Source organism: Chaetodon trifascialis, chromosome 13, assembly GCF_039877785.1.
Source record: "Chaetodon trifascialis isolate fChaTrf1 chromosome 13, fChaTrf1.hap1, whole genome shotgun sequence".
NCBI classification, from domain to species: Eukaryota; Metazoa; Chordata; class Actinopteri; order Chaetodontiformes; family Chaetodontidae; genus Chaetodon; species Chaetodon trifascialis.
Window position 1 is genome coordinate 12,883,072 of NC_092068.1, and position 19,916 is coordinate 12,902,987.

Consider the following 19,916-nt stretch of genomic DNA (forward strand, 5'->3'; position numbering starts at 1 on the left):
CAAAAAGAGTAAGAGACAAAAGGTCAGGAGTTCAGTCTGGGTTTTCCTGATCCTGACAAAGATACGGTTTTTAAGTTCTAAACTGTGCAGTCTCAGATTAAAGGATATATATGTGAATTATTGAGTGGTATTCACTTTTAGCTCATGGCCTTGACCATACAACTGCAGTCCAGAGTAAATGTTTCGCATAGCAGCGCTTGAGGTCTAATAGATGTCACGATATGTTCCCACTGAATGTAGCTGCTATGGTACCAGTTCATGGTTAATATTGTCATGAAAAATACAGTTTTGATGTTAAATTCTTACAGCATTTAAAATTCTTAGTCCCTGAGGATTGTGTAGACTACATGATATTGTTATGCCGCACTGATTATGTAAGTGTGTGCTGCCCTAGATCATGGTATAACATTTCATTTTAAAGGCAGTATCCATTACATGAGGGCACTTGCCATTCTCTGCAGAAACCGCCAGTGGGAGCAGATACAGAAGCCCCTCGAGAAAAAAAATTGGATTTTGCCTCCACTTTACCACATAGACAGTGTCTTTGAGTGACAGACTCATTTGCCAGGTTTTGTGGGTGGATGTTTATGCAAATGCCTCTCCTCTGTGGGCTGAAATAGCCATCCAGTGACAGGCCAAAACTAACTGGGTTGAAATGCAGGAACATGCAACCGAGAGGCTGAAAGCGGTGCATAATTTACATTAGCATCTCTGGCACTGCACAACAAGGGCCTGATAAAATTTACCACGTTAAGCCAGCCCACACAAAAGTTAGAATATGATTTTTTTTTTTTTTTTTTAGCCTATTAAAAAAAAAATGACAAGAAATGTTCACGACATCTGACAGTGTTTATCCACACTAAGAGCTTCAGAGACTCGCCCTCACTTCAGGACTGGAGAGCAAAGCTGTAACAGACTCGTGTGAATGTCGTTTCTTAATGGGATGAATAGCGCGGTTGTTGAGGCCCGCTCTGAAGGGTTTTGCATTTTAAATGAATTTGTCATATGAGAATCACAATTGTTGTTCAATTTTGTTTTAACAATAAGCGGGATTGCTCCTTTCTGCTGTGAAGCAAAGCTACTGGACCTTCATTTCACACACACTTTTAGTTGAATATAATGAAAAGAAGTTCATGGTGTTCCCTCTTCTCCCCTGAATGAGCCTGCAGGAATACTGTATCGTCTTCTCTATATGGCAGGAAATCAAAAATGGTGGTTACTTTTGAATTATGCATATGTAAAAAAAAGAAATCTAATTTGTGTAATAAGATGAGACAGACTTCTTCATCTAGAGAGACTCATTATTGTTATGTTTGCATTCATATAGAAACCTTTTTGAAGTCAAAGGAAACAAGAACACAACAGTGGCGATTCCTTTGATTTGTAAGGTTCACTTATCTTTAACTCATAAATTGCAAAATAGAGTCTGGGTGCTGTGATGTCGCAGTGAGACGTGCAATTACAAATGGAAATGTTTCACGATGAGTCCGATATGTGTTGCTGCAGTGGTAATTAAACAGCACAGTAGCACACTGCATGGAGCCTTTGACAAAGAACAGAATCAGCTTCAGCCATGCACACGCTACTATGACAAAACTGATGCTGCAGCAGTGTGCTACATGATCAGATGCAAAGCAAGTTCTTTGCAATATCTTCAATATGAAGTGCTTTAACTTATTGCACATGATACATTATGCACTGACTCAAAACCCTTAATGATTTAACAGCTCATGTGTTTACTACAGTGCAAGCATTCAGAGGATGGACCACATGTGTAAATACAGTATAAGATTTAGAAAAAACACTGATGGTAACTGCATATTCTTCAGCATAAGCACAATAAATTAAGCAGATAAGGTAGTGACAGGTTAAAAAACTGCTACGTCTCACCAGTACTTTTCTTCATTTGTACTGTCAAACTTTCAGTGTATTAAGCCAGCCTCAGTTCAGCATTTTCACCGTCTGCAATGTGGTGGTGGTTTAGATTTGTGGCTTCGTGTTATTTTAATTTAATGGGCAAAGCTGAGTTGAATGAGAGCTAGAATGCTAAACAGGCGAATCTGTGGCATTTCAAGAAGAATTTATGAGTAGTTGTGGGAGCTGGTGCAGCGTGGATGTACAGGCACACAAATTTAGCACTGTTAAGAATTCATAACAGAAACATGCATACAGGTGGAATACGCACGCTAGTAAATCACACATGCATGTTTCATCATTGTTTATGCAGGATTTTAGCGGAGAAGTGCTTCAGTTTTGAGGACAAGAGGTGTGGCTGCCTCACATCAGAGCTTTAGACGCTGCATTACGTAACCCATTACTCTGATTACGATTCCTGCTGTAATATGACGTTATTATAGGCAACAACTGTTACTCGCAAATTTTATTGCAATTGTATTTAGTGTCGGCTGTAAAGTTAAAAATGTGGACTCGTCGCCCCTGTGGTACTGCAGGAGTGATGGAGATGGGTTGATGCACTAATGTGAGAAATGTAGGTTTGAGCCTTTGTGAGCAAATACTGCTGCTTTGCTCTGATACGTAACTGTGGTGGATTTTTATTAAGTACATTTACTCAAGTATTATAGTTATGTGTAACTGTACTTGTAATTTACTTGAGTATTTCCATGTCATGTTCTTTTTTATACTTCACTACATTTCAGAAAAAATATAATCTTTATTCTACTACATTTAGTTGCTTTTTAGATTAATATTTTAGTTTATAAACTATGACGCATTGATATAGATTCAACTATACAACAATATATAAATGGCCCACAAATAGCTCCACCCCAATCAACTGCAACAGTATAATGTTACTTATGCATTAATGCATATGTACACTAATAGAATGTGTAGCAATATAACACTCACAGTGACAATATTTCTGCACTATTGGCTTGTACTTTTGATATTTTAAATACATTTAGCTAGCAATGTGCCTTTACTTTTTTCAGATCGAGATGAATCATCAAAAAATGCATCTTTTCATTTGGAGGTAGTTTCAGCCACAACATCACTTCTTTGCAGTTGAGGGACAGTTTAACTTTAGGTTTATTCATGCAGTCATTTTTGCGATGTAGTCACAGATTTTTACTGTGCAACCCCTTTCTAGATGCCTGAAAACCATAAATCATGTCCACACTTTTTAAATTGTATTCCAGGTTTTCTTCCGGGCTTACTGCATTTCATTGCATCCTGTCTGCAGTTCAGCTGTGACAACACAAAGCTTTAATTTACTGTGAGGCAGTTTGCAGTACACAGTCTGGGTATAGAGGAGAGTTATCACTCTGACTTCCAATTGCCATGCTGCTGAAACGGAGCCTCAAGACTCAGATCACAAATCCATGTCAAATGAACCACACAGCTGATCTGCATCCACCCACTGCCAGGTTATCATCGTTAGCATCGAGGCTGGTCCTCGAGTGAAAGGTAGATTTACAGTAGCTTTAATTAGAAATAATGACAGAAATTTCAAAATAGCCACAACTGATGATTAACAATAATTAACTAAACTGGAAGTGATGCTTTACAACTGAAATTGAACAAAATACCAGAACAACATCTGCAAAAAACCTCATGACTCATCAGATTTTGATCCAGATCATAAACATGGCATGACCTTTTTCTAATTGAGCCCTGTGAAATATTTAATTGAACTCTGACAGAAAACTGTTGGGAAAATAGGTTTTCGGAGCCTGTTAAAAAGCAATTCTCAGAAAGTATGATTTGGTATAATACATACCTGTGCAACTTTGAGCTTTTTAATCCTTTAACTTGCCGTGCAAAGTGAAACCCATAGGCCTCATGTGGTGGACCCTATACTTTATTGCACCATAAATTTGTAATAGTTGGAAAACTGAGACTTTTGTGGTTCCAAAGAGCCCATTTGCATCCATGTGTGACAGTGTGAGTGGCTTAAGCAGAACTTTAAACATGGCAACAGTTTTTGTGGTTTTATTTCACTGTGTAAAATGACTTAGGAGTCACCTCAGAGCCTCATGAATTTTTATACCCAGAAACAGCGACCTGGGCCATTTGAAGAATATACAGTTTATACGTATATGTATATTTTTGAGTCACGCACAGAAAAGAACAGCTCACTCACTTCCAGACTCCATTATCTTTTGCAAACAATTAGTCTTTCAGATGCTGAAGTCATTTTGGTGTAATGTTTGACCTCATTTCAGCAATTTTCTATATGTGTTTCACAAAACTGAAGCTGTGTCATTGATCACAGCATAAAACTTAATTTCTCCACGTGCCTTTTTTTTTTCTCTCTTCGTGAATAGACAACATTTAATACGCAGCTAATGGACAAAGGAGATGCCTGGCATTTTCTTGCTGATTCTTAGGGGCCCCACAGTCTATGACGCTTTTTGTGTTGACCTTGTCATTCCTCAACAACTTTCTTTGGCATTTCTCAGCAAAGCTGCCTCAGGAGGTTGAGTACAGAAGAATGAACACTGAAGACTCAGCCACAAAACCAGGGAGAAAATACTATATCTGAAAATCCAAGAGCTGAACACGGGGACAATATTTACAGTAGGCTACAAGGTCTAATAATTTAGCCCAGGATTTTAGGGGGAATTGGGACGTGGGATATTTACAATAGCTAAAGACAAATAATGCATGTCTAAGATAAAACAAACAGATTCTGTGCTGTTGAGCTGAGCTCTCTCCTTCACTGAATTGGAACTAAAATGGCCTCCAAGTGTACTGAACAATGGGGGTGAGCATAATGCAGTGTGACTACTGAGTGACTTGACTGAGATCCAAAGTGAATAAAAGGCCTCACTATGTGAGGCAGCGAGGCTGAGCTGCTGCAGTGCTCAGGACTTTGGCGGGTGACAGTGCATTAGAACGCTTCACACACTTTTCATTTGCCAATAAAATCCTATTGCCATTTCCCACATGGCACACGCTCTGTGTCGTCAGACACTGTAATGATCAAATACGCATCTGCAGCTGCACAAATAAGCATTTGCATTTACTCTGAAAGTGGGTTTGTTTCTTCGATAATATGAAAAACTTTGATATTTGCAGCGAATGGATGTGAAATTGCTTTCCCTCCTTGTCACTCTTGTTAAATAACGCTGGAATATCCACACAAAGAATTGCTATATTGTTGCATACAGTTTTGTGTCAAACAACCACATTTCTTTTAGTGAAAAACAGGACTGAAGCTCAAATCTATGATGTCACAGTCATTTCTAACCTACTTCTTGTGCTAAGAATGAATTTGGAGGCTCATTAAATATTTATCCGAATAGTTTACATACACACGAGCTTAAGCTTTACAGCGTTCTCAGGTTTGACAACAAATTATAAACCCTTATCACCAGAAAGCATCTAAATGTCAGTGTCATGTTTGTCATCTTTCTCCACTATTACCCAGCAGTCAGTGACAATACGGAAATAGGAAGTGGGGGCAGAGATGAGCGTAGTTACATGAGCTGAAATATCTGACAGAATCAAAATAATGTTTGCATGAAAAAACTCAGATTGCCCTCAGCCAAGGACAAACCAGTAGACTGAGCCTCAAAGCAAGACGATGCCTCATGATGCTGCTTATTTCCCGGAGCCAAGTGCAGTTTGTGGTTGATTTGAACAGTGCGTTGTGAATTTGAGGATTTTAAGCTCACACACATGTAAACAGCAGCCTTTGCACAGGATTGGACGGGGAAAGGGCAGATATCTCAGTGAGAACATACTAAAAATGTCTGCCGGTAGTTGCTGTCTGGTGACTGAAAGCCTCTTTATGCACTTGATTCCTCTTTTCAAAATAAATGCACCAGGGAAATTGAAATTTTTGACAGTGTAGTGAATCTTAAAACATTTTCTACATACCTTTTACTTCCAGCTGTTTTTCATTTGTCTACTCCAAAACTCTGATTCACACTAGCTGTGGCTACTCTGAGCATTCAGTGGATTCACAAAAACAGTCAGGACTCGTCACAAAAACATCACCGAACTGACAGTCACTCATTCACCTATGGGCAGCTCGGAGTCATCAGCCTACTTGACTTGCATCTGTGGGATGTGGGAGGAAACCCACACGAGCACACGCCACAAGGAAAGCAAAAAGACAGAGAATGAAATCTGTCTTGCTGTGAGTGCCACTGCGCCACTGTGCTGCCTCCGTTTACAACTTTTATTCATGAAATGGGAAGAATGTGATAAAAATAAAACTGCATAAATGACTCATCCGAGTAGTACATCCGTTAAGGACTTCATTGTGTCACTGTGGTGCTCAAAAATGCCACAATATGAAGGCATGAGGGCTGTCTCTTTGTCTACATAATCACCTTAAATAGTTAAGAGCTTTAACCTTTAAAATGTTGCTATCCTCAGTCTGTGTGAAACTCTAGTGGGGCGTTTCAGTGGCATGGCTGCAGTATACAACCTTCAGCCCTGCTTTTCTTTGATGTGCTCTGAAGCCATCCTCTACCAGGAACTGAGAAGATCAAAGACAAGCGATTTTATCAAATGGAGCCCTTGTCGACTGTTTGTAATGCTTTATTCTTCATCAGGAACACCCACTCTGTCACCATGATGCCACCGGAGACACAGTGCTCTTTTAAAACCCAGCGGTGATCTCCCCGTTATCCAGATGAAAACGGATTTATTCAAACCTCCCATCAACCAACCCTATAAATAGAAGCTTGTGGAAAATCTTCTGAGAGGAAAAAAAAATAAGCTGTGCTCTTAAGCTGTTATTAACATGCTGATAGAAAAATGTCAAATGTTGTTTTGGAGCAGAGAGAATTCTCTGTGAGAATGGGCATAATGTTTCCTGGTAATATTTGAGATTTGAACACGAGATTCCGCAAATGATGAACAGATCTGACAAAAATACACAGCTGAGTCATACTTTCTGGTGTTACTGCACATGCTACTTGACTGCAGGGTGAGTTGCGATGGTAATTTGCATCAGAAACTGTATGCATTATTGCTTAAGGGCTCTAGTGGAAGGGTAGGTGAACGATACTCAACACGAATTCATCATCCACTCGTCCAGCAAAATTTGAAGCTAAAGTAACTCTTACAAAAGCATTGAAAATACCTTAGGCATAGTAGTATCTAGGTAGAATATTTCCAGAAAAAAAAACCTGCATTAGTTTGCTTCAAGAACATGTGATGTAGCAGCAGGAGTCAACCAAACAGCTGAACCGCTGCAGTCGATGTTCACCTGTTCTTGATTAGAAAACTGCCACCTGTTCTCCACAGTGCTATTATCGCAACTGTTATTTTGGTAAGTGCCACAAGGGAGAAAGCTCCATAACATTCCCACTATCATTATTTTTCCCCCCCAAAAATCGAAAGGTTGACTCATTATTTTTGGTTCAGTGTGCCGTGATGAATGCCCCTCCTTTGTGTCTCACGGTAAACGCGCCTCACCTCTGAAGTATGCAGCATACTCCTCTGGGGTTTTGCTCTGCTATCTGTTAAAATGCAAGCAGCTATGTGTCAAGAAGCGCTCCCTTTGTAATTCAAAACACTACACAAGTGTGTTAACTACAAAAACTTCCCCCTGCTACCTGGTAACACTAATGAACAGAACTATTATGACCTTATCATAACCATTTACTATTAAATTCTCATCCAGCTGACTGCCTTTGAGTGTTACATGTATGCAATTATGCACGTGTGAGTTACAACTGCAAGCAAGTGTACTGATGATGGTATTTTCTCCTCCTGACTACATGTTAATTATTGCTCAGTTCCAACATACAGTGAAAACACGTTGCATTGCTCTATGGCAACACTGGGCAAGTAGCACCCCTGTATAGTAGAACAGCTTTGAAAAGGCTAATACTCTTTCATTCATTCATCTCAGTCTAAATATGTTTAATTATCAGCTGCTGCAGATTTGATTAAGCACTAAACTCTTAAGTCTTATCCACAAGTTTTAAATGTTCCCGTTGCATGAGCAGTGTGACGCTGCTGCAGCCACGATCCCAGTGTGATGCGGATGCCAATAAAGAGCGAAGGATGTGTCCATGTTGGCCACTGTTGGTCTTTGTAAGGATGACACTGACATAAATGTATAACACACAGAAATTCTGTTTGGATTTGCAGCCATTTTAACTGTGTGCTGATGTGTAGGAAAACAGCCATTTTAAATTCACAGCAATGATAGTGCATTTTGAATTCAGTCCAACCAAACGAAAGACCCCCCTTTAGGTGGTTTGGTTTGTGCTGCTGTGGTCTTTACTACACCCAACTCCTCTGGCAGCTTTGTTCTTGAAGTTGACTCATTTCTGAGCCAACTGCAGTCTATATATCTATGTGTGCTCTTTGTTTCATGGGCCATCACACTTCAAACATGCAATAAGGGCAGAGAGGGGAGTGATTGACGTGCACATTTGACTGACATGATGACTATCTTATCTATGCATACAGTAGTCCATTAAGTCTACATCTGTTTTAGCATAAAGGAGAAAGACGACAGGATACTCACCTTCTTTAGGAGGCCGTTTCACTTCTGCACTCAGATTGCAGATCTGCCCAGCCTGTAGTTGGGGTGACAAGCAACCCTCCGTTTGTGGATTTAAAGGTAAAACCACGTTGTTGAGCATGAGCATACTCTCTGATTCTCCATCGCCTAAATGCTGAGGGCATGTGCATTTTGTGTACACAATCCCACACGTCTCCACTGTCCCTTTCTCTAATTTCAGGCAGTTTTCCAGCCACGTACAAAGCACTTGACACCCAAACTGGCTGGGGCTCGCCTTATTCAACACCAAAAACTCCACAATGGACTTCTCCTCCTCATCCAGCTTCTGTGGGGTCAATCCGTTATAATCGTAAGGGAAAACTCTCCGTAGTTGGACGAAATTCTTGTCATACAGCAAAAATACATAAATATTTTTTGAATCGCACAGGTACACTATAGACTCGTTGACTTTCAGCAACTCGTTGATCTTTTCGTGTGAGTAATGATCAAACTGATAAGCAAGCAAAGAATACTCAGAGCAGCTCAAGTCTCGTTTGTATAGCTTCAGGTAGATGCTGTATTTGGTAGGGTCTGGGTTCTCCAGTGTCCATGTACAGTTTGTATAGTTCTTGGGAAACATTTCAGTCACCGAATATGATCCATAAATGACCCCCTTGACCAGAGTGGAACACCAGTAATCTTGGGCACCAGTTAATCCAAACATAACCAGAAGATAGGTGGAAAATATATAAATCAACAGGTTTCGAACAGCCTTCATCCTATGTCATTTGGCCTGCAAGGAGAGATGGAGAGAATTACAGCAAGCAATTTTTAAAGCTGAGGACACAGGGAGCATGATAGATGATCTCTATCAAATGTGATTGATGTGCTTCACACATTTCTTATGACGTGCTACCATGAAAATGGAAGGGAAAAAAAAGAGACACATTGACCTCAGCAACATGTCTTTTGCATCCCCATCCTGCCTCCTTCATTACTATACTTTGTGCAAACATTGCCACCTTGTGGTTACTTCGGCCATTATTATTTATTTATTTAATACAGAGGGGGTGGGGGGGGGGGGGGTGCAATAATGTGAGTCATTTAGACATTTATAATTGGGTCGTATTGTGTATGGCACAATCCCCGGAGATATTAAAATATAGCTGTTTAGAATATGTGACACATGAAGGGACAAACAGTGAAAGGAGTCCAAGTTAGTGCAGTGCGTGCTGTGGGTATGGAACTGCTCATTTTACGCAATAAACCGGATCTTCTCTCCAATCAAGCTGTTTTCTTCGTGATTTAGTCTTGTTTCTTCACACGACAGTTAGATAACGCGAGGAAGACGAATCCAAGCTGCCGCTGTCTCTGCGTCCGCCGGCTCGCCGCGGCTCCTCTCCTCCTGCGCGCTTTCGCTCCACTAACACGACCTGCATGTCTCCGAAATTCAGGGCTTGACATATTTGACAATGCAATTTGATAAAGAGCCAGCCTGTGTGAGTGCGTGCGTGTGTGCGTTTGTGTGTGTCTGAGCTTGCTTGCATGCGTGCGTGCGCCAGCGTGTTTGTGTGCGAGCGAGAGGAAGAAAGAGGGAGATGGAGAGAGAGAGAATGCAATGCGATGTCCTGATTGCTTTAATCCTACAGGCAATGCAGCTGTGAGCAGTGTCACAGCAGAGCGTTCGTGTGTGCGTGCGTGTCTCAAACTGTGTGTGTGTCTGTGTGTGCGTGTGTGCATGTGTGTGTGTAGGCGTTGAAATCCTAAGCAGGCTACAGACACCCGAGTCCAGATAATAGATAAATTTGCACTCATGTTTCCAACTTCTCCCCCTTGAATTTATTTTTTGGGTGCTAAAACCTGCCCGTCACGCCACATTAGGATAATGTGTGTGTTACATAAAGATTTGTGGGAGAAGCGTGGAGTGAAATCAGCTTTTAGCCGCGATAAAAACCGCGCGATTCCGCAAAGACTGCACGAAAATCAGTATTCTGGAGACGAGGAATCGCTCGTCAAGAGACGCTGATTTTATTGCCGGGGCTTCTGAGAGCAATTTCGTCTGGAGAGGACATCTGAATACAGAGACACGGGCTGCATCTCATGCAGTGTCAGTTCGACGCTCGGCGCTTTAAAGTGATTTTTGCCTCTTAAGAGCGAGATCAGCTCTTAAAAATCATCTGTTTAAGCACCCTGGACTAATGCGTGCGGATGAAAGCTCCAAAGCCATCATGTTGAATGGACAGGGCAAATATTAAACATGGGGGGAGGCTCAACTTTAACTGACAGATGACATATGAAAATGAGCTTTTCAGCTGCAGCTCCATGCAATAATAATAACAATTATAATAATAATAGTTGAAATCATCTTACCTTACACTGCGGAAGCTATGGCTATTTTTCCAACATACTTGACCACATCCTTTATAAATAAATTCTGCAGCCCTCCAGTGAATCGATACTCCCCATTCCCGACAACACAAGTCCGGCGCAACAAGATGGTTCAAAGGATGAAAATAAAATGCGTTACACTCCGGTCTGCCCGCTCATATCCCCCCGGTCTTCTTCTTCTTCTTCTGGGTTTTTCCCATCAAAACGGAGCGCAACAACACACGCCAGCCACCAAGAAAGAGAGAGAGAGGGAGAGAGAGCGAGAAGGGGGTAGAAAGACCGAGAGAGACACAGAGAAAAAAGAATTCTTGGAGTGGTGAAAAGAAGAGAGCAAATTTTACAGTATTACCATAAATTAATTCGGCAGACTCCACGTCTCTATTCCCACTGATATGTTTTCTCCGGCAAAGTCGCGCACGCACACCCCCCCTCTGGAACAAGGGGAGAAAGAGGGAGAGAGGGAGGGAGAGAGAGAGAGAGAGAGAGAGAGAGAAAAGATCCGTAGTGGGTGGATGTGAGATGTTGGGGGGCTAGTGAGTTACAACAGAGAGAGGAATAGACGCGCTTTGCTCGGTGCTTGCAGAGCTCCAGGAGCAGGCTGCAATATCACGTCACACACTCAGCCGCTAAGATAAAGCACGTACGTACGCTTCTTACTGCCGCTGCGTCTGGCACCGCCAATACTTTCTTCCCTGCCCTCCTCCTTCCTCACCCCCCCTCCCTCCCTCATGTATGCCTCCCCTTAATTCGAGTCAAAAGGGTCCCCCCCACCCCCACCCCCTCACCCCAACTGGACTCTCTCACTTGTGTTCTGACAACGTCGCGCTTTGCTGCTGCAGCTTCTCCAAAACAGGAATATTTCATGGACTTTTATTTTTGATTTTTTTTTTCTCCTGTTTTTTTTTTTTTTTAAAGGAAAGTGGAGTGAATGAGAATAACATGATCATAATTACAAGCCGTGCGCTCCGTCGGTGGGACATGAAAGCTCGACGGTGTGCTCGGTCATTTTTCCCCTTCTCTCCTGATGGCTGACGGTGTTTTCATTTCTTCGCCGCTTGCTGCTGTGGGCTTCAGTACGCTGCACATCCTCCTGTTCGCCGCCTTCACGCTGCTGGAACAACAAATGCTTATGGTGCAACTTGTGCTCTCTTTGGAAAGTTGTTCTAGTGTAGTCTGGCACCTTACAGGTGCGTCTTAGACCTGTTTTTTCTTTCCTCCACCGTGTTCTCTCAGGGGAATGCGTATGTGTATACTGTGTTTTCCAGGTAAGAGTAGTTTATGAGCAATATCTGACAAATCAAAGAATATCTTCAGCTTTTATTACCTTACCTTGATTCACATGCTTTGCCCCGGCATTCACTGAGGCATTCATTTAGCAATCAACAGTCAATTAAACCCAGTGTTACCTCCAGGCTTCAGCAGTTGGTCACTGACAATGCAGCATCAATGGCTCTGCAATAGCCTTCATTGCCTATTGGCTGAATTCACAGGGAGAATGGGACGATGATGGACACGGGCATGGGGAATTACACAGTCGTCTGAGACGCCTGCTGATCACATTTGCCTTCCCATTGAAGATGGAGGGCTTTTGCTCACATAGGTGGGTCTTTTTGTCAGTTGCAAATAAAGCATCAGATTCATAATTATAGGCCTACAGCCTTGAATGAGAAATGAATGTGTGTGACCTTCACACATGTTGGAGCTCCATCCATTTGCATCTTCAGAGATATTTGCATATTCAGAAAGGGAGACCATAGATTGGTCAGTGCAGACAGAAACAATGGTTCCCTCTTAATGATTTGAGCATTTTTTTTCCTCTTTAATTCCCCTTTTTCTCTCTTTTTGTGGAGGGTTGGGTCAGCTGCTCTAATCGTTTTGCTGTGCACAGTTAACTCTCATTAGCCTGGCCGTCTCTTTCAGGCCTTGACTGAATGCGTTCCATCTGAGCAGATGCTGCATGAAGAGCCTATTTGTTTATTTATTTCCAGGAAGTTTCAGTGTGAAGTGTTTGTGTGAGCCAGCCTTTTCCAAAGAATGCTCCAGAAGAGACTATCAGCCACAGCAGTGTGAGAATCTGAAAGAACTTGTTTATATCCCCAACATCCTGTACCAAGCAGCGTTTACAACATTGTTAATCTGTTGCCAAACTTATAAAGGAGATTGGAGTCATTCAGCGCAGTTGGTTGCTGTGGCCTGTTACTGCTGTAGCTTCCTAATTCCAGTCTTCCCCAGGCAGCCAGTGGAACATCAGGGGTGACCTCGAGCCAGCCCGCTTTCCATGGCCATAATGAAGACTTTGGCGTTTTGGGAGCTTTTGGCTCAGTAAGCTGAGAGGTGGAAGAAATTCTTGCAAAGCCTTATTGAACAATGACAACACAATGAGTATCTCTCCACTGACTCATGGGGAGGCCATTTGCCAAGACTTAGGAATGCTGCCATCACTCTCCTCTGCAAAGATGTTTCCAGAGTCCAAATGGCACACCGCGTGTTTTGCCATTTTGCAACCAGGGGGAAACATGAAATTCACGAAGAAATGCGCTTTTTGTGTAGCTTGGTTTGAATGACAAAGAATGACACGTCTATGAGTCAGCTGGAGAGTGGAAGGTGAGCATCGTTGAGCCATTACAATGACAGTGTGATATCGCCTACAAGAGATCTATTCCTTGCAATGGTATTTGAGAGGAAAATGAATAACAAGATGCAACCCAGATTCCAAAGAACCTCGCTCCATCCTCGCTTGTGAGCACCTGAGCCTTTCCCGGACGCCCCTTTCATACCCAACCATGATAGTCTCACCTGTTGCCTGTTTACCTGTGGAATGTTCCAAACAGGTGTTTTTGGAGCATTCCACAACTTTCCCAGTCTTTAGTTGCTCCTGGCCCAACTTGTTTTTGGAAAAAAGCATCTATTTCCAAAAAAAAGTTGACGAGGTGAAACATTAATTACATTGTCTGTGTGCAGTTTCCAATTGAGTATATGTCAAACAGGATTAGCAAATGATCCCATTCTGTTTTATTTATGTTACACGGCGTCCCAACTTTTTTTGGAATCTGGGTTGTACAATGACAGAATATGTCCTATAAAAGATCTATTCCTTGCAATGGTTGGAAAGTTAGAAATGAATAAACAACATAAATGACATCATGTTGTCTGTGTTGTGGTTTGAAACTACGTTGAAGAGTAATTTGCCTTATGTTCACATCGAAGGAATGTCAGATGTCTACGTGTACAGCAGATTGAATAGCCAGGGCAGGAGCTATATATTTATAAACAAATATATGTTCATAAAGCTTTTGGGGATTTGCTGAAACATTTTGATGTTGAATCCGGTTAAAGCTTAGTAGTAGCACACACAGCAGATCAATTTATCCCCAGCAAGGATCTCCGAAAACAGTTGTGATATTTCTCGTCTGATAGCAGTTGCAAAATCTGTCATATTATTCTGTCAACTCAAGAATCTGTTTGAGCACATGGATTTTGAATTATTCATGACCTCGCATAAAGAATAGCCCTATTATCACCTGCTCCTGTTTGTGTGACTGAGCCGGCATTCACACGTGTGTGTGTGTGTGTGTGTGTGTGTGTGTGTGTGTGTGTGTGTGTGTGTGTGTGTGTGTGTGTGTGAGTGTAGAATAGTACGACTGTTTGATATAATGGCAGTTTTACAGCATTCATGTCCATTACAACATCTCGTACGATAAACATCAGTCTATTGATCATGTGATAAACATCAGTCTATTGATCGTAACAACCATTATGAATCATTACTGTATGACTCCTTTAAGAATATATGAACTCTCACTCTCATAGAAAAAATATGGCTTTTCTTTGTGCTTACCAATGAATACAGGCAGGCAGACTCCCTCACACACATATGCAGGCAGATAGGCTAAAGTCTGCAAGCGGCAGTGAAATATATTCAGACTTTCAACTCAACTCAGTCACCACCAGGTAATCTATATGTTACATTTGTCTGAACACAGTGATAATGGGCTCTTCCCAGTTGGAATCTCAGCTGGATGACTTATTGGTAAACCCCAAATGAGCACGTCTGAAAGAAGTTTTCCTTGAGGTTCTGAATTATTTTGCTTTTCTGTGCCGCTGTTAGACCATTTGTCATTCCAGAAGTTATGCATTTCTTTAATGGTCAGATATGAGAGTATTTTCTTGTTTCTTTGCAACTGCACTGCTACTTTTTCTCTCACAAATTGTCATGCAGAAGCAGTATATCTGCCTTACCCTCTACAGTATATACCGGTTGTATCACACACCTGTACATGGATCGTTAGGTTTAATGATTCTTTTGAACTAAAAGATGTCACCCTTGTTTCTTCTACAAAAGCAGTGTGGCTCTAGGGTTGGCAATGTTTCTCAACAACAACTGGAGGAGATTTCATGAAATGCACAGAAATTCATGGTCCCTTGAGGATGAGTCCTTCTGAATTTGGTCATCCCCTGACTCGTCCTCTAGCACCACCAAGAGGTCAAGAATTCAGACTTTGAGTTAAATATTTTGACAAATATATGATAGATTTTGTGAAATTCGTAGCAGATAGTCTTCAGAGAATGAATCCTATGAATGAATGAATACTAATTATGCAATTAATCCCCTGACTCTTCCTCCAGCTCCTCCATGAGGTTGACATTTGCAGAAATGTCTCTACAACTATTGGATGGACTACCATAAAATTTAGTTAACTCACTCATGCTGTTTTAATCACTTTGATCACCCTCTGTCTTTTCATGCAGTGCCATCATCAGGTCAAAATCTTAATCTGGTCAATCCTTTGTGTTATGACCAAAACTAATGTCATTCCCACCATCCTCATTGTATTTAGCGGTAATTAGCAAAATTAATGTTAACACGCTAACAAGCTAATCTAAAATAATGCACATGGTAAACATTATACCTGCTACACATCAGCATATTAGTATGCTTATTTTAGCATTTAGCTCAAAGCACCACTGTGGCTAAGCACGTCCTCACAGAGCTGCTGGCATCTCTGACTCTTAGTCCTCTTAAATATTTCTTGTGAACCTTTGCAAAGGGTCTTTTAGTCTTGCGGGCTTCATATAAAAACAATACTCTCACAGGAAGAACTCCCAGATCTCATACTATTTAGAGCAACATGGTTAAATAAGGAAGCTGTAACCTACCCTGAGACACGAATAGAAGTGCATAATCACTTTCACAGATATGGCAATGCCAGAGAAACTTGTGAAAATATCTGCACACACTGTGAGCATGCAGGTATCCACAAACACTTTGACTCTTTTAACACTCTCACAAACTATTAGCATCATGGATTCATGCTTGCAGTAATGCTCTTCATGTGTCATGTCTATTGGAAGCCAGTCTCAGTGTATACAGGTTTGTGTCTTATGGTTGGATGCGATCATTACACTAATGATGTACAGCTCTATTAACAAATTAAAGCATGGGCACTTCTCTGCATCCCTTCAAGGGCTGTTTTCCCATTTTTCTTGATATTTAATTAAAAACTGTTGCAGAAATTGTGGAGTGGTGCAGTCGAGATGAGGTTAAGTGCTGAGGGCAGTTCTTGCACTTCTTCTTGTATGGCAATCATAAACACTTCAGGCGAGTGCAAAGGGAAATGTATGTTAACTGTATGAGATAATCAATGTCTGTCAAAAAGATGCATAGTTGGGGCTCTTTGAAGATATACTACACATGCAATCGATGTATCAAAATGACTTCCCATGTGTGGCATGTGAGCCTTTTGACTCCTAAGCACACATGATTCTTGCTAGTCAATACCAATGCATTATTAGCCACATTTATTCTTGCTAGCAACCCAATTTGAATTTTAATATAATGAAAGAAACTACAGTTTACTCGAATACAATGCTGAGAGAAGATTGATACTGTTATTCCTTTGATTTTTTTCTTACAACCATCAGCAACAATGTAGATCACTTTCTACATATTTGCATTTATTGTCATACTTAGTGAGATATTCTGTCTCTGAGACCCCCCGGGATAGCAAAAGGCCATAAAAATGAGTCCTTTATTAACTGAAATTCATCACTAGGAGATGATCTGTCAAACGTGTGCAATTGAATAACTTATTCACTGGTTATTTATCAATCAATCATGGTTTGAGAGGTTCATTTTTATCAAAATTTAAAAACATTTAATTGCCTGAAACATTAAAATAGAAACATAGATCATTATTTTAATATTAGTTATTAGTTAAAAATGTACTTCAAATGTTTTGACACTTGATTCAACCTCATTGGCCAAGACACACTCTTCCACCTCAAACCCAAATTTACACTTAGAATAACCTTGCTTGATTAATGAGCTGAAATGTATAGCGTACTGACACACTGCACTCTGACACTGACAGCGGTAAGAAGAGAGTATTGGAAAATGTCCGCTCAGAGACATTAGGCCAAGGTCTGCACAATATGGTGTTTGCAGTCTCAATGTAACTGTGCCTCTTCCCCTGCAGCGTCTTCACAGTAATCAGATAAATCTTAAAGTCAGTTAGTCAACAGTGTAAAAATGCTTTATAGTGATGATATGATCTCATCTTTTAACAGCGGTGACTGTGCTACTTTTAACCCCTTGCTGCTCCTTTTTGTCAGGTGGAAGACCTAGAAGCACAGATGAACCTTGAACTCGAAATGTTGAGTGTGACATTGATGAGTCTATTTAGGGGATGGAAATCAAAGTGATAGAGCTGCTGCGCAGGGGTAAAATAAACACACAGTACTTAACTGAGTTTGGCTTTACTCAAGGGTGGCTAGTTTGTTTGGATGGCTGGGCTTTTAGGACTAAATCTACAGTGTATTGATTGAATAGTTGACAGTAACAAACGTGTGTATTGACAACAAATGGAACGTGTGGAGTAAAGATGACGTGGCTTAAAATGTGTCCGGGTGCTCCAACAGTGTGGATGTTGTCTTTAATTAATCATTGTAAAATAACTTTAAGTGCACAGTTGAGCAAGCAGACACCCACACACAGTGGTCAGTATTTGCTTTAGCAAAGCCTCTGAAGCTTGAATGTAATGCTCACAATCACAGAGAAATTGATGTTGTCTTGCCTCAGCGGTTTGACATATTTCTGGAAGAAGCAGGATGCTCGGATGGAAATAATCACAAATCCTGGTTCTTCGAAAATAAATGCACAGCAGCCAACAGGCACAATCATGAAAAGAAGGTTTTTGCAGGTGCAAACCAAGACATGCACCAACATATTACATTGCTGCTGAAAATTGCAATTTTGCAGGTTTTATATGATGGGAGGGGTGGAGGAAAATGAAGGGGTTCAGGAGTCTTTTACGGTATCATTGGCTGTAATCTTTACACACACTGGCACTGCTGAGCTATGGAAATTGGGCTGTTTTAATCATATTTTTGGTATTTATTGGTGAGAAACTTGATAATATGCATAATTATGAACAAAGTGAAACAAACTATTTACCATTTTATCACTTTATAGGAACTTTTAAAGAGCAATCTCTTGTTTCATCAGTGGCTGCTAAAAGAGTCACAAGAAAGCCAATCAGAACTGGATAATCCCCATGACAAGCATGCTTTGTATCCGCATCTTTCATTACTTTCCCTCCCAGGTCCTTTTGATGTCAAATATACCATTCTGCTGTCTACTCAAAGGAATTTGCTTTTCAGATTCCGCCCTTTAGAGAGATGATGCTGACGCCACCAAACTGGACCAAATCTCCCAGCCACAGAGTTACTTGTTTACCATATGGCTCGCTATAAATATTAATAAATTCACTTTCATTTTTAATACATGGGTAAGAAACCGGGCATAATTTGGGTGATTCTTGAGAAGATGAATATGTGAGTAGAAATCAATAGCGGAGAAACCTACTTCCTTATTGGAACAAGATACCACTAAGCTTCAACAGGCACAATTTCTTTAACTGGAATTTATCATTCAGGGAAAAAATATGTCGGGCCTGTCATGCATGCATGACCTAAACTATGCCAGCCTGGTGAATACAGCTCAGCTTTACATTCCACTCACAGTCCTATTTGCCTTTTCCATGCCTGGGTTTAGAACTGAATTTTAAATCAAGGTATTTTTTCCCAGCATTGTTCCTATTTTTTTTTTTTTTCTTGCCAGAGACAATGCTTCACTGCATGAATCCTCAGGGCCTTTATCCATTTCTTTTGAATGTGGTTACAACCACCAGGCCTCAGACTCCAACAAACCCCCCCCCCCCCCCCCCTCTCTGGCTGTGTAAATATTCCATGAGCCGCTGCCCCCACACTGTGGATTGACAAGCATTCCTGACTTGAAAACTTCATCCTTAACACTGGGGGTGGATGACAGATTTAAACCTACAGTACCCATGCTTTATTTTACAAATTGGCAGATCTTAAAAAAATAAAAATAAACTCACTCTTTGCAGTCATGGCATGTTTCATTTAACGTGGAACAACTCACGACCTCCCTCGTTATAGGTGTTAAAATTCCAAGGAGAAAATTGTGAAAAAAATCATTATAATTTCACAGGGTTTTCTTTTTTCTTTTTTTTTTTGTAGTATAGGGAACAAAATATGGATGACAGATAGCGTATCAGTGTGTTTCATTCAGTACAAAAAGGCAGAGAAATCATGCTGACAAAGGGCTCTGGAAATAGCCCCGCAGCAGCCAGGATATAGAGCTGTGTCCTTGTTAATCAAGGAGATCATAGGTCACCTTGGCAATTATCAATTCTGAACGCACACAATAACAAACTATCTTTCCGACAAATCACCTGCCACATTTTCATTTTCCTGTCTATAATTTATTTTACCCTGCGATGAGGAAGTGAGGGGGCGGGATAGAATAAGCCTGACAATCTTGAAGATGCCTGGGAAGGAGCTGCTTCGTCATTAGTAATAGAGAAGAATATGAGTTAACCCCATCATTTTGTTATTGGCATTAGCGTGCTCCATTGTCTCCTGTAGGCTGTAGTCTCACTAATCAATCACGAGCCACCAATCAATCTCTGTCACCTTCACTATTAACCCCTGATATCTGCTCCACTGCAGTAAAGTGAATAAAATTTTAAATCTCAGGCTGAACAGTGGATTTATTGATGATTTCACTGTG

General features: G+C 40.9%; 1 protein-coding gene across 7 annotated transcripts in view; it reads right to left on the bottom strand.

Moving 5' to 3' along the window:
* adgrb3 (adhesion G protein-coupled receptor B3) overlaps positions 1–13,956 on the bottom strand; it is a 116,870-nt gene extending 102,914 nt beyond the window's left edge. For all 7 annotated transcript variants that reach the window (XM_070977386.1, XM_070977384.1, XM_070977381.1 and 4 more), the window contains exons 1-2: positions 10,805–13,956; positions 8,459–9,227 (exon numbers count right to left, since the gene is read on the bottom strand). In XM_070977386.1, coding sequence (XP_070833487.1) covers positions 8,459–9,212 — 754 coding nt within the window. In that variant the 5' untranslated portion in view covers positions 9,213–9,227; positions 10,805–13,956. The remainder of the gene's footprint in view (positions 1–8,458; positions 9,228–10,804) is intronic.
* Between the last annotated feature and the right edge of the window lie 5,960 nt (positions 13,957–19,916).